The sequence below is a fragment of the Coregonus lavaretus genome (genome assembly GCF_964263955.1).
Source record: "Coregonus lavaretus genome assembly, contig: HAP1_SCAFFOLD_473, whole genome shotgun sequence".
NCBI classification, from domain to species: domain Eukaryota; kingdom Metazoa; phylum Chordata; class Actinopteri; order Salmoniformes; family Salmonidae; genus Coregonus; species Coregonus lavaretus.
Genome location: NW_028164230.1, coordinates 148,592 through 164,151, shown reverse-complemented (window position 1 = coordinate 164,151; position 15,560 = coordinate 148,592). Strand labels below are relative to the sequence as shown.

At 48.5% G+C, this 15,560-nt stretch overlaps 1 protein-coding gene across 1 annotated transcript in view; it reads right to left on the bottom strand.

Moving 5' to 3' along the window:
* The window catches only part of LOC311117303 (A disintegrin and metalloproteinase with thrombospondin motifs 3-like), a gene marked incomplete at both ends in the record, with an annotated part of 289,214 nt that overhangs the window by 149,362 nt on the left and 124,292 nt on the right, over nucleotides 1-15,560 (bottom strand). The window contains 2 exons of the mRNA XM_084192269.1: nucleotides 6,032-6,164; nucleotides 13,533-13,676. Of these exons, the coding sequence (XP_084048395.1) occupies nucleotides 6,032-6,164; nucleotides 13,533-13,676 (277 nt within the window). The remainder of the gene's footprint in view (nucleotides 1-6,031; nucleotides 6,165-13,532; nucleotides 13,677-15,560) is intronic.

The following is a 15,560-nucleotide window of genomic DNA, read 5'->3' as shown; positions in this document are numbered from 1 at the left end:
CTTAGAGGAATGACTCCCCTCTATTTAGAGTCAGTCCAACTCCCCTAGAGGAATGACTCCCCTCTATTTAGAGTCAATCCAACTCCCCTAGAGGAATGACTCCCCTCTATTTAGAGTCAGTCCAATTCCCCTAGAGGAATGACTCCCCTCTATTTAGAGTCAGTCCAACTCCCCTAGAGGAATGACTCCCCTCTATTTAGAGTCAGTCCAACTCCCCTAGAGGAATGACTCCCCTCTATTTAGAGTCAGTCCAACTCCCCTAGAGAAACGACTCCCCTCTATTTAGAGTCAGTCCAACTCCCTTAGAGGAATGACTCCCCTCTATTTAGAGTCAGTCCAACTCCCCTAGAGGAATGACTCCCCTCTATTTAGAGTCAGTCCAACTCCCCCTTAGAGGAATGACTGCCCTGTATTTAGAGTCAGTCCAACTCCCCCTTAGAGGAATGACTCCCCTGTATTTAGAGTCAGTCCAACTCCACTAGAGGAATGACTCCCCTCTATTTAGAGTCAGTCCAACTCCCCTAGAGGAATGACTCCCCTCTATTTAGAGTCAGTCCAACTCCCCTAGAGGAATGACTCCCCTCTATTTAGAGTCAGTCCAACTCCCATAGAGAAATGTCTCCCCTCTATTTAGAGTCAGTCCAACTCCCTTAGAGGAATGACTCCCCTCTATTTAGAGTCAATCCAATTCCCTTAGAGGAATGACTCCCCTCTATTTAGAGTCAGTCCAACTGCCCCTTAGAGGAATGACTCCCCTCTATTTAGAGTCAGTCCAATTCCCCTAGAGGAATGACTCCCCTCTATTTAGAGTCAGTCCAACTCCCCTAGAGGATTGACTCCCCTCTATTAGAGTCAGTCCAATTCCCCTAGAGGAATGACTCCCCTCTATTAGAGTCAGTCCAATTCCCCTAGAGGAATGACTCCCCTCTATTTAGAGTCAGTCCAATTCCCCTAGAGGAATGACTCCCCTCTATTTAGAGTCAGTCCAACTCCCCTAGAGGATTGACTCCCCTCTATTAGAGTCAGTCCAATTCCCCTAGAGGAATGACTCCCCTCTATTAGAGTCAGTCCAATTCCCCTAGAGGAATGACTCCCCTCTATTTAGAGTCAGTCCAACTCCCCCTTGGAGGAATGACTCCCCTCTATTAGAGTCAGTCCAACTCCCCCTTAGAGGAATGACTCCCCTCTATTTAGAGTCAGTCCAACTCCCCCTTAGAGGAATGACTCTTCTCTATTTAGAGTCAGTCCAACTCCCCTAGAGGAATGACTCCCGTATATTTAGAGTCAGTCCAACTCCCTTAGAGGAATGACTCTTCTCTATTTAGAGTCAGTCCAACTCCCCTAGAGGAATGACTCCCCTCTATTTAGAGTCAGTCCAACTCCCCCTTAGAGGAATGACTCCCCTCTATTTAGAGTCAGTCCAACTCCCCTAGAGGAATGACTCCCCTCTATTTAGAGTCAGTCCAACTCCCCTAGAGGAATGACTCCCGTCTATTTAGAGTCAGAGTCTAACTCCCCTAGAGGAATGACTCCCCTCTCTTTAGAGTCAGAGTCTAACTCCCCTAGAGGAATGACTCCCCTCTATTTAGAGTCAGAGTCTAACTCCCCTAGAGGAATGACTCCCGTCTATTTAGAGTCAGAGTCTAACTCCCCTAGAGGAATGACTCCCCTCTCTTTAGAGTCAGAGTCTAACTCCCCTAGAGGAATGACTCCCCTCTCTTTAGAGTCAGTCTAACTCCCCTAGAGGAATGACTCCCGTCTATTTAGAGTCAGAGTCTAACTCCCCTAGAGGAATGACTCCCGTCTATTTAGAGTCAGAGTCTAACTCCCCTAGAGGAATGACTCCCCTCTATTTAGAGTCAGAGTCTAACTCCCCTAGAGGAATGACTCCCGTCTATTTAGAGTCAGAGTCTAACTCCCCTAGAGGAATGACTCCCGTCTATTTAGAGTCAGAGTCTAACTCCCCTAGAGGAATGACTCCCGTCTATTTAGAGTCAGAGTCTAACTCCCCTAGAGGAATGACTCCCCTCTATTTAGAGTCAGAGTCTAACTCCCCTAGAGGAATGACTCCCCTCTATTTAGAGTCAGAGTCTAACTCCCCTAGAGGAATGACTCCCGTCTATTTAGAGTCAGAGTCTAACTCCCCTAGAGGAATGACTCCCCTCTATTTAGAGTCAGAGTCTAACTCCCCTAGAGGAATGACTCCCCTCTATTTAGAGTCAGAGTCTAACTCCCCAACTCTCATCTCAACTTCAGAGTCACTTTATGATGCATCACTGTATCAGTAGTGGCTGCAGGCGTTTATAATCAGTATTTCACATCCTGGTCTCTCTCTTTTTGCCTTCTCTAGTCTCCTCTAGTCTTCAGCTGGCTAATTCTGTAGAAAATAATAAATGAACAGTTGAACTCAGTAAATAATGATTGAGATCTGATTCCTCTGGAGTGTGGTCGCCAGACACTATGGAGCTCGATAAGAAACAAACAAACACTGTTCATCAGGTCTCAGGAATGAAAAACATCAACAAAACAGCAAAGAATGAGTCCAAGTTCAGAGTGGCACAGAGCAGAGAGCTCTGTCAGTCTGGATTTTTATTTCCAGGGACCACCCATGGACCACGCAGGGACCACCCAGGACAACAATGCACCAACCTCACCAATAGTAATAAAATGTATGTACGCATGACTAAGTCGCTTTGGATAAAAGTGTCTGCTAAATGGCATACAGTGAGCAAAAAAAGTATTTGATCCCCTGCTGATTTTGTATGTTTGCCCACTGACAAAGACATGATTAGTCTATAATTTTATTGGTAGGTTTATTTGAACAGTGAGAGACAGAATAACAACAAGAAAAACAGAAAAACACATGTCAAAAATGTTATAAATTGATTTGCATTTTAATGAGGGAAATAAGTATTTGACCCCTCTGCAAAACATGACTTAGTACTTGGTGGCAAAACCCTTGTTGGCAATCACAGAGGTCAGACGTTTCTTGTAGTTGGCCACCAGGTTTGCACACATCTCAGGAGGGATTTTGTTCCACTCCTCTTTGCAGATCTTCTCCAAGTCATTAAGGTTTCGAGGCTGACGTTTGGCAACTCGAACCTTCAGCTCACTCCACATATTTTCTATGGGATTAAGGTCTGGAGACTGGCTAGGCCACTCCAGGACCTTAATGTGCTGCTTCTTGAGCCACTCCTTTGTTGCCTTGGTCGTGTTTTTTGGGTCATTGTCATGCTGGAATACCCATCCACAACCCATTTTCAATGCCCTGGCTGAGGGAAGGAGGTTCTCACCCAAGGTTTGACGGTACATGGCCCCGTCCATCGTCCCTTTGATGCGGTGAAGTTGTCCTGTCCCCTTAGCAGAAAAACACCCCCAAAGCATAATGTTTCCACCTCCATGTTTGATGGTGGGGATGGTGTTCTTGGGGTCATAGGCAGCATTCCTCCTCCTCCAAACACGGCGAGTTGAGTTGATGCCAAAGAGCTCCATTTTGGTCTCATCTGACCACAACACTTTCACCCAGTTCTCCTCTGAATCATTCAGATGTTCATTGGCAAACTTCAGACGGCCCTGTATATGTGCTTTCTTAAGCAGGGGGACCTTGCGGGCGCTGCAGGATTTCAGTCCTTCACGGCGTAGTGTGTTACCTATTGTTTTCTTGGTGACTATGGTCCCAGCTGCCTTGAGATCATTGACAAGATCCTCCCGTGTAGTTCTGGGCTGATTCCTCACCGTTCTCATGATCATTGCAACTCCACGAGGTGAGATCTTGCATGGAGCCCCAGGCCGAGGGAGATTGACAGTTCTTTTCTGTTTCTTCCATTTGCGAATAATCGCACCAACTGTTGTCACCTTCTCACCAAGCTGCTTGGCGATGGTCTTGTAGCCCATTCCAGCCTTGTGTAGGTCTACAATCTTGTCCCTGCCATCCTTGGAGAGCTCTTTGGTCTTGGCCATGGTGGAGAGTTTGGAATCTGATTGATTGATTGCTTCTGTGGACAGGTGTCTTTTATACAGGTAACAAACTGAGATTAGGAGCACTCCCTTTAAGAGTGTGCTCCTAATCTCAGATCGTTACCTGTATAAAAGACACCTGGGAGACAGAAATCTTTCTGATTGAAAGGGGGTCAAATACATATTTCCCTCATTAAAATGCAAATCAATTTATAACATTTTTGACATGTGTTTTTCTGTAATTTTATTTATTTATTCTGTCTCTCACTGTTCAAATAAACCTACCATTAAAATCATAGACTGATCATTTCTTTGTCAGTTGGCAAACGTACAAAATCAGCAGGGGATCAAATACTTTTTTCCCCTCACTGTATATTAATTGCCACAATGTCTTCAGATCTATCTTATTAGCATTGACGCTGGATAGTTTATCTCCTCTAATCTCCTTACTGGTACCATTTCCCTGATAAACAGACACAATATACACTGTATATACAGCAGTATGTGGACAACCCTTCAAATTAGTGGATTTGGCTATTTCAGCCACACTCGTTGCTGACATGTGTATAAAATCGAGCACACAGCCATGCAATCTCCATAGACAAACACTGGCAGTAGAATGGCCTTACTAAAGAGCTCAGTAATTTTCAACGTGGCACCGTCATAGGATGCCACCTTTCCAACAAGTCAGTTCATTGAATTTCTGCTCTGCTAGAGCTGCCCCGGTCAACTGTAAGTGCTGTTATTGTGAAGTGGAAATGTCTAGAAGCAACAACGGCTCAGCTGAGAAGTGGTAGGCCACACAAGCTCACAGAACGGGACTGCCAAGTGATGAAGCGCGTAGTGTGTAATAATCGACTGTCCTCGGTTGCAACCCTCACTACCGAGTTCCAAACTGCCTCTGGAAGCAACGTCAGCACAATAACTGTTCGTCAGGAGCTTCATGAAATGGGTTTCCATGGCCGAGCAGCGGCACACAAGCCTGAGATCACCATGCGCAATGCCAAGCATCAGCTGGAGTGGTGTAAAGCTCGCCGCCATTGGACTCTGGAGCAGTGGAAACGCAATCTCTGGAGTGATGAATCACGCTTCACCATCTGGCAGTCCAACGGATGAATCTGGGTTTAACGGATGCCAGGATAACGCTACCTGCCCCAATGCATTGTGCCAACTGGTAGTCCCCTGTAGCTCAGTTGGTAGAGCATGGCACTTGCAACGCCAGGGTTGTGGGTTCGTTTCCCACGGGGGGCCAGTATGAAAATGCATGCACTCACTAACTGTAAGTCTCTCTGGATAAGAGCGTCTGCTAAATGACTAAAATGTACAGCATGGTGAAGGAATAATGGTCTGGGGCTGTTTTTCATGGGTCTGGCTAGGCCCCTTAGTTCCAGTGAAGGGAAATCTTAACGTTACAGCATACAATGACATTCTAGACGATTCTGCGCTTCCAACTTTGTGTCAACAGTTTGGGGAGAGCCCTTTCCTGTTTCTGCATGAGAATGCACCCGTGCACAAAGCGAGGTCCATACAGAAATGGTTTGTCAAGATCGGTGTGGAAAACCTTGACTGGCCTGCACAGAGCCATGACCTCAACTCCATCGAACACCTTTGGGATGAATTGGAAGCCAAACTGCGAGCCAGACCTATTCGCCCAACATCAGTGCCCGACCTCACTAATGCTCTCTTCTGGGTCAATCTAATGGAAAGTCTTCCCAGAAGAGTGGAGGCTGTTATAGCAGTAAAGGAGGGAGCAACTCATGTGTATTTCCTTCCAACACATTTAGCAGCATTTCTCTGCTCTTCAAAGGGATATATGATCGGAAGGGAGTCCTCTCTCTCTCTCTCTCTCTCTCTCTCTCTCTCTCTCTCTCTCTCTCTCTCTCTCTCTCTCTCTCTCTCTCTCTCTCTCTCTCTCTCTCTCTCTCTCTCTCTCTCTCTCTCTCTCTCTCTCTCTCTCTCTCTCTCTCTCTCTCTCTCTCTCTCTCTCTCTCTCTCTCTCTCTCTCTCTCTCTCTCTCTCTCTCTCTCAATTAAATTCAATTTCTCTCTCTCTCTATGTTTGCGACCAAACTTACGGATGTGCAGATTTTGTATCCGACTCCGAAGTCGAAGCGACACTGTTCGTCCATGGAGTAGTTGATTCCTGGCAGCTCCGGCAGCTGGGGCCAGTCGTGTTTGAACGGGTCGTCCAGGAGACAGTCGTACGAACTACGAGACACAAGAAGATATTGAAGAGTTTCATTTAATTTTCAGAAATGTTGGTAAATTAGCTTTTATTGTTTCACACAAGAACTGCTGGGCCTCGAGGGACAAGATTAGGAGCAGTCATTCTGACTGCAACATTCTAAAAACATTCATGAACACATTCATGCAGGTGCTAGGTAACATTAGAATACACATTATTTTAATGTAAAACAAATAAAAAAATGTCAACCGTTCAATAAATGATATTAGTGGAGTTCCTTTGTTACAACTATGGAACAGAAACCATGTGTGTTGGAACACGGTAGCAAAGATGGATGCAGTCAGCAAAACAGTAGCCTGAACATCATTATAAAGCACCAAGTGCTCATAATAGCCCCTATGCCAGACTCATGATGAAGGCCCTCCTGGAGCCCGTATGAAGTCTCTCCTGTAGCCCGTATGAAGTCTCTCCTGGAGCCCGTATGAAGTCTCTCCTGTAGCCCGTATGAAGTCTCTCCTGTAGCCCGTATGAAGTCTCTCCTGGAGCCCGTATGAAGTCTCTCCTGGAGCCCGTATGAAGTCTCTCCTGGAGCCCGTATGAAGTCTCTCCTGTAGCCCGTATGAAGTCTCTCCTGGAGCCCGTATGAAGTCTCTCCTGTAGCCCGTATGAAGTCTCTCCTGTAGCCCGTATGAAGTCTCTCCTGGAGCCCGTATGAAGTCTCTCCTGTAGCCCGTATGAAGTCTCTCCTGTAGCCCGTATGAAGTCTCTCCTGTTGCCCGTATGAAGTCTCTCCTGGAGCCCGTATGAAGTCTCTCCTGTAGCCCGTATGAAGTCTCTCCTGTAGCCCGTATGAAGTCTCTCCTGGAGCCCGTATGAAGTCTCTCCTGTAGCCCGTATGAAGTCTCTCCTGTAGCCCGTATGAAGTCTCTCCTGGAGCCCGTATGAAGTCTCTCCTGTAGCCCGTATGAAGTCTCTCATGTAGCCCGTATGAAGTCCCTCATGTAGCCCGTATGAAGTCTCTCCTGGAGCCCGTATGAAGTCTCTCCTGTAGCCCGTATGAAGTCTCTCCTGGAGCCCATATGAAGTCTCTCCTGTAGCCCGTATGAAGTCTCTCCTGTAGCCCGTATGAAGTCTCTCCTGTAGCCCGTATGAAGTCTCTCCTGGAGCCCGTATGAAGTCTCTCCTGGAGCCCGTATGAAGTCTCTCCTGTAGCCCGTATGAAGTCTCTCCTGTAGCCCGTATGAAGTCTCTCCTGTAGCCCGTATGAAGTCTCTCCTGTAGCCCGTATGAAGTCTCTCCTGGAGCCCGTATGAAGTCTCTCCTGGAGCCCGTATGAAGTCTCTCCTGTAGCCCGTATGAAGTCTCTCCTGTAGCCCGTATGAAGTCTCTCCTGTAGCCCGTATGAAGTCTCTCATGTAGCATGTATGAAGTCTCTCCTGGAGCCCGTATGAAGTCTCTCCTGGAGCCCGTATGAAGTCTCTCCTGTAGCCCGTATGAAGTCTCTCCTGGATTCCGTATGAAGTCTCTCCTGTAGCCCGTATGAAGTCTCTCCTGTAGCCCGTATGAAGTCTCTCCTGTAGCCCGTATGAAGTCTCTCCTGTAGCCCGTATGAAGTCTCTCCTGTAGCCCGTATGAAGTCTCTCCTGGAGCCCGTATGAAGTCTCTCCTGTAGCACGTATGAAGTCTCTCCTGGAGCCCGTATGAAGTCTCTCCTGGAGCCCGTATGAAGTATCTCCTGTAGCCCGTATGAAGTCTCTCCTGGATTCCGTATGAAGTATCTCCTGTAGCCCGTATGAAGTCTCTCCTGGAGCCCGTATGAAGTCTCTCCTGTAGCACGTATGAAGTCTCTCCTGGAGCCCGTATGAAGTCTCTCCTGGAGCCCGTATGAAGTCTCTCCTGGAGCCCGTATGAAGTCTCATGTAGCCCGTCTGAAGTCTCACCTGGAGCCCGTATGAAGTCTCTCCTGTAGCCCGTATGAAGTCTCTCCTGTAGCCCGTATGAAGTCTCTCCTGTAGCCCATATGAAGTCTCTCCTGTAGCCCGTATGAAGTCTCTCCTGTAGCCCGTATGAAGTCTCTCCTGGAGCCCGTATGAAGTCTCTCCTGTAGCCCGTATGAAGTCTCTCCTGGAGCCCGTATGAAGTCTCTCCTGTAGCCCGTATGAAGTCTCTCCTGGAGCCCGTATGAAGTCTCTCCTGTAGCCCGTATGAAGTCTCTCCTGTAGCCCATATGAAGTCTCTCCTGGAGCCCGTATGAAGTCTCTCCTGTAGCCCGTATGAAGTCTCTCCTGGAGCCCGTATGAAGTCTCTCCTGTAGCCCGTATGAAGTCTCTCATGTAGCCCGTATGAAGTCTCTCCTGTAGCCCATATGAAGTCTCTCCTGTAGCCCGTATGAAGTCTCTCCTGTAGCCCGTATGAAGTCTCTCCTGGAGCCCGTATGAAGTCTCTCCTGTAGCCCGTATGAAGTCTCTCCTGGAGCCCGTATGAAGTCTCTCCTGTAGCCCGTATGAAGTCTCTCCTGTAGCCCATATGAAGTCTCTCCTGGAGCCCGTATGAAGTCTCTCCTGTAGCCCGTATGAAGTCTCTCCTGTAGCCCGTATGAAGTCTCTCCTGTAGCCCGTATGAAGTCTCTCCTGGAGCCCGTATGAAGTCTCTCCTGGAGCCCGTATGAAGTCTCTCCTGGACATGTTGTTGTTGATTCACTGCTTGAACAACATGTGTGAGTTGATATCAGCCACGTCAAGCATGTTGTAGAACACAGCAACAGGCCAGAGGAGGGGGCCTCCTTTCACAGTACAGGCATGTTGTAGAACACAGCAACAGGCCAGAGGAGGGGGCCTCCTTTCACAGTACAGGCATGTTGTAGAACACAGCAACAGGCCAGAGGAGGGGGCCTCCTTTCACAGTACAGGCATGTTGTAGAACACAGCAACAGGCCAGAGGAGGGGGCCTCCTTTCACAGTACAGGCATGTTGTAGAACACAGCAACAGGCCAGAGGAGGGGGCCTCCTTTCACAGTACAGGCATGTTGTAGAATACAGCAACAGGCCAGAGGAGGGGGCCTCCTTTCACAGTACAGGCATGTTGTAGAACACAGCAACAGGCCAGAGGAGGGGGCCTCCTTTCACAGTACAGGCATGTTGTAGAACACAGCAACAGGCCAGAGGAGGGGGCCTCCTTTCACAGTACAGGCATGTTGTAGAACACAGCAACAGGCCAGAGGAGGGGGCCTCCTTTCACAGTACAGGCATGTTGTAGAACACAGCAACAGGCCAGAGGAGGGGGCCTCCTTTCACAGTACAGAAATTCTGAAAGAGATTGGTGTCTTTTTTCACTATCTAATCATGGCATGGGGTTGTTCAACGACATATGTATTTGTTTGAAATCTATCACTTGATGGTTTCATTTCAGAGAGACAAATGATCATGTTTCTTTTAGCAAAATGCTTTATATCAGCCTCCTTCTCAGAGAAATAAGTAGTACTGCTAGGGTTTACCAATAACTGGATATACGAATGGACAAAGCCATTGATCAGGTAACATCATTCATTCCTATGTAAAGACTCAATTGCGCATTGAAGCCAAATGAAGTTGGTTAAGATGGCGTGTCATGGAGACATAACCAGGCCCCCAGTGTCCGGTCTGGAGTGTGAACTCATGAATTCTACTGGCTGGCTACTGCGTAGCAACCTGGCGGTGCAAAAATCTGTGGTCTGCCCCAGAAAGCCTAAGTAAATTACAATCGCCAGAGAGGCCCCAAAGATTTTGGGAGATGGCCGTTTTGCGCTCTAAAATAAGTTTATTATGATCAAGTTCAGTACCCACAGTGAATTATTTTAAAGTTCACTACAAATGGAGATGTTTAACACTAGAACCACCTGGCCTTTCAGCCTATCAGTACCCTCTAGAGAATGTTGCCGGACGACACCCTTTAGCATCAGATGCATATCTAACCCTAACCCACAAGGTGCCGCAAACATAAGCACCAACACTTGATAAATAGTGCATCAACTATTATAAAGGATTAATTACATGAAGACATTTTAATCTAAATATATCCAGTAAAAAAATGACAATAGTAATTTGTTTAGATAGAGTCAAGGATATGTTTTGTGTAATTCTACAAAATCCTAGAAAAAACATCGGCCTATATCCTATTTCAGTTTCCCTTAACAATAAAAACCTTACAGTGTCATCCATTTGATCAACTTTATTTGTAGATTTGATTAGTAACAGAGTTATAGTAATTAATAAAGTCCAGTTACTGCTTCTTTTGACAAAGTAGAAACTAAATATAATAATAATATAAGCAGCCAGGTCACAGGTGAAATGACTTGCTGTATTCCTAAACAAAAGTACCAGCACATGAACAATTTTAAAGGATGAATTGCATATTGCATGAATTGAAATATTTGTGGAAATATATTGATTGTATCAGACACTGTGCCTTTACACCCGTGCCTTTAAACATGAATCAATCTCATCTTCTCTTTATGTTTGGGGTCCACAGTCTGCACACAGCTTCTGGGCTTTGTGTGAGCAAACCCCACAAACAAATCGTTTGCACTGCACACAGTTTTCATGGGCCTTGTTTTGTGTGCACCTGCCGACTTAACATTAGGTCTTCTGTTCCCCAGTGGGAGCTGTGGTGCTTGGGGAGGATGGAGAGCAGGACCTGCTGCCTTGACATTGGGTCTTCTGTTCCCCAGTGGGAGCTGTGGTGCTTGGGGAGGAGGGAGAGCAGGACCTGCTGCCTTGACATTGGGTCTTCTGTTCCCCAGTGGGAGCTGTGGTGCTTGGGGAGGATGGAGAGCAGGACCTGCTGCCTTGACATTGGGTCTTCTGTTCCCCAGTGGGAGCTGTGGTGCTTGGGGAGGATGGAGAGCAGGACCTGCCGACTTAACATTGTGTCTTCTGTTCCCCAGTGGGAGCTGTGGTGCTTGGGGAGGATGGAGAGCAGGACCTGCTGCCTTGACATTGGGTCTTCTGTTCCCCAGTGGGAGCTGTGGTGCTTGGGGAAGAGGGAGAGCAGGACCTGCTGCCTTGACATTGGGTCTTCTGTTCCCCAGTGGGAGCTGTGGTGCTTGGGGAGGAGGGAGAGCAGGACCTGCTGCCTTGACATTGTGTCTTCTGTTCCCCAGTGGGAGCTGTGGTGCTTGGGGAGGAGGGAGAGCAGGACCTGCTGCCTTGACATTGGGTCTTCTGTTCCCCAGTGGGAGCTGTGGTGCTTGGGGAAGAGGGAGAGCAGGACCTGCTGCCTTGACATTGGGTCTTCTGTTCCCCAGTGGGAGCTGTGGTGCTTGGGGAGGAGGGAGAGCAGGACCTGCTGCCTTGACATTGGGTCTTCTGTTCCCCAGTGGGAGCTGTGGTGCTTGGGGAAGAGGGAGAGCAGGACCTGCTGCCTTGACATTGGGTCTTCTGTTCCCCAGTGGGAGCTGTGGTGCTTGGGGAGGAGGGAGAGCAGGACCTGCTGCCTTGACATTGTGTCTTCATTTCTAATCACCCCATATATTCTAATTACACAGTGCCTTCGAAAAGTATTCAGACCCAATTACCTTTTCCACATTTTGTTATGTTCCAGCCTTATTCTAAAATGGATAAAATCGTTTTTCCCCCTCATCAATCTACACACAATACCCCATAATGACAAAGCAAATCTATTAAAAACAAAAAACATTAAAATTACATTTACATAAGTATTCAGATCCTTTACTCAGTACTTTGTTGAAGCACCTTTGGCAGCGATTACAGCCTCGAGTCTTCTTGAGTATGACGCTACAAGCTTGGCACACCTGTATTTGGGGAGTTTCTCCCATTCTTCTCTGCAGATCCTCTCAAGCTCTGTCAGGTTGGATAGGGAGCATTGCTGCACAGCTATTTTCAGGTCTCTCCAGAGATGTTAGATCGGGTTCAAGTCCGGGCTCTGGCTTGGCCACTCAAGGACATTCAGAGACTTGTCCCGAAGCCACTCCTGCGTTGTCTTGGCTGTGTGCTTAGGGTCGTTGTCCTGTTGGAAGTTGAACCTTCGCCCCAGTCTGAGGTCCTGAGTGCTCAGGAGCTGGTTTTCTTCAAGGATCTCTCTGTACTTTGCTCCGTTCATCTTACCCTAGATTCTGACTAGTCTCCCAGTCCCTGCTGTTGAAAACATCCCCACAGCATTATGCTGCCACCACCATGCTTCACCATAGGGATGGTGCCAGGTTTCCTCCAGACGTGACACTTGGCATTCAGGCCAAAGAGTTCAATCTTAGTTTCATCAGACCAGAGAATCTGCCCAAGCGGGCTGTCATGTGCCTTTTACTGAGGAGTGGCTTCTGTCTGCAGAGATGGTTGTGCTGCTGAGATGGTTGTCCTTCTGGAAGGTTCTCCCATCTCCACAGAGGAACTCTGGAGCTCTGTCAGAGTGACCATCGGGTTCTTGGTCACCTCCCTGACCACGTCCCTTCTCCCCCGATTGCTCAGTTTGGCCGGGTGGCCAGCTCTAGGAAGAGTCTTGGTGGATCCAAACTTCTTCCATTTCAGAATGATGGAGGTCACTGTGTTCTTGGGGACCTTCAATGCTGCAGTAATTTTTTGTTACCCTTCCCCAGATCTGTGCCTCGACACAATCCTGTTTCAGAGCTCTACAGACAAGTCCTTCGACCTCATGGCTCGGTTTTGTTACACCCTGGCTCTGGGGACTCTATATGTTGAGCCAGGGTGTGTAGATTCTATGTGTTTGGTTTCTGTGTTGTTGTTCTATGTGTGCTATTTCTATGTTGGCCAGTGTGTTTCTCAATCAGAGGCAACGAGTGTCAGCTGTGGCTGGTTGTCTCTGATTGGGAACCACATTTAAACTGCCAGTTTACCCACAGTAGTTGTGGGATCTTGTTCCGTTTGGTTTGTTCCATGTTGGTTGTGTTTAACCGTAGGACTGCACGTATCGTTTGTTGTTTTGTTCGAGTGTTTTCTCTCTTTAAATAAAGTATGTTCGCTCATCACGCTGCGCCTTGGTCTACTCCGTTCGACGTTCGTGACAGGTTTTTGCTCTGACATGCACTGTCAACTGTGGGACCTTATATAGACATGTGTGTGCCTTTCCAAATCATGTCATAGTAGTTATATTATTTGTATTAGTAATAGTAATATCAATAGTAATAATATAGTAATAGTAAAGGGTTAGGGTTAGGGTTAGGTAAAACTAAAGTAATAATACTAGTAAAATAATAGTAAAAGTCTTAGATTTAGTAACAGCAAATTAATAGTAATAGTCTTAGTTTTAGTAACAGTAAAGTAATAATACTAGTAATAGTAAAATTAATAGTAATAGTATTAATATTAGTAATGGTAAGGTCATTGTAACGTAATAGTAAAGTAACAATACTAGTAATAGTAGGGTGATAGAGGGAAACATACTGTATATATCTCTTGAGCTCCTGTCCGCTACACATGGACCAGTGGTATCGATGGAAGGCAGCTTGAACCAGTGGAGCCATCACACTCCCCATGGCTGTCTCGTCTCCACAACGATTCCCCTGACCATCATGCTCCATACCCAGCCTGTACAAACACACGAGAGAGAGAGAGAGAGAGAGAGAGAGAGATAGTGTGAGTTAGGGATGTTGTCAGGGATGTTGATTTCTAATGAGATTTAATTTGTCTTGGAGAATGAATCCAGTGAGGGTATGTATGTTATGTATCTAACCCTAACCCTCACTGTATGTTCCCTGTCTAGCCCCACACTACTGCTCCTGTCATTGTCATTTAGAAGACACTCTTATCCAGAGCGACTTTTGAAGCAATTAGGGTTAAGTGCCTTGCTCAAGGGCACATCAACATATTAGTCGACTCGGGGATTCGAACCAGTGACCTTTCAGTTAATTGCCCAGCACTCCTAACAGCTAGTCTACCTGCCGCCCATTTTAGCTCCTCTGGCCTGCCCACTATCTCTCCAGCTCCCCACTACCTCTCCAGCTCCCCACTACCTCTCCAGCTCCCCACTACCTCTCCAGCTCCCCACTACCTCTCCAGCTCCCCACTACCTCTCCAGATCCTCCGGCCTGCCCACTACCTCTCCAGCTCCCCACTACCTCTCCAGCTCCTCCGGCCTGCCCACTAACTCTCCAGCTCCCCACTACCTCTCCAGCTCCTCCGGCCTCCCCACTACCTCTCCAGCTCCCCACTAACTCTCCAGCTCCCCACTAACTCTCCAGCTCCCCACTACCTCTCCAGCTCCCCACTACCTCTCCAGCTCCCCACTACCTCTCCAGCTCCCCACTTCCTCTCCAGCTCCCCACTACCTCTCCAGATCCCCACTACCTCTCCAGCTCCCCACTACCTCTCCAGCTCCCCACTACCTCTCCAGCTCCCCACTAACTCTCCAGCTCCTCCGGCCTGCCCACTACCTCTCCAGCTCCCCACTACCTCTCCAGCTCCCCACTACCTCTCCAGCTCCCCACTAACTCTCCAGCTCCTCCGGCCTGCCCACTAACTCTCCAGCTCCCCACTACCTCTCCAGCTCCCCACTTCCTCTCCAGCTCCCCACTACCTCTCCAGCTCCCCACTAACTCTCCAGCTCCTCCGGCCTGCCCACTAACTCTCCAGCTCCCCAACTACCTCTCCAGCTCCCCACTTCCTCTCCAGAACCCCACTACCTCTCCAGCTCCCCACTACCTCTCCAGCTCCCCACTACCTCTCCAGCTCCCCACTACCTCTCCAGCTCCCCACTACCTCTCCAGATCCCCACTACCTCTCCAGAACCCCACTACCTCTCCAGCTCCCCACTACATCTCCAGCTCCCCACTACCTCTCCAGCTCCCCACTACCTCTCCAGCTCCCCACTACCTCTCCAGCTCCCCACTACCTCTCCAGATCCCCACTACCTCTCCAGATCCCCACTACCTCTCCAGATCCCCACTAACTCTCCAGATCCCCACTAACTCTCCAGCTCCCCACTACCTCTCCACCTCCTAAGGCCTCCCCACTACCTATCCAGCTCCCCACTACCTCTCCAGCTCCCCACTACCTCTCCAGATCCCCACTACCTCTCCAGCTCCTCCGGCCTGCCCACTACCTCTCCAGCTCCCCACTACCTCTCCAGCTCCCCACTACCTCTCCAGCTCCCCACTACCTCTCCAGCTCCTCCGGCCTGCCCACTAACTCTCCAGCTCCCCACTAACTCTCCAGCTCCCCACTACCTCTCCAGCTCCCCACTACCTCTCCAGCTCCCCACTAGCTCTCCAGATCCCCACTACATCACCAGATCCCCACTACCTCTCCAGCTCCCCACTACCTCTCCAGCTCCCCACTACCTCTCCAGCTCCCCACTACCTCTCCAGCTCCTCTGGCCTCCCCAATCCCTCTCAAGATCCCCACTACCTCTCCAGCTCCCCACTACCTCTCCAGCTCCCCACTACCTCTCCAGCTCCTCTGGCCTCCCCACTA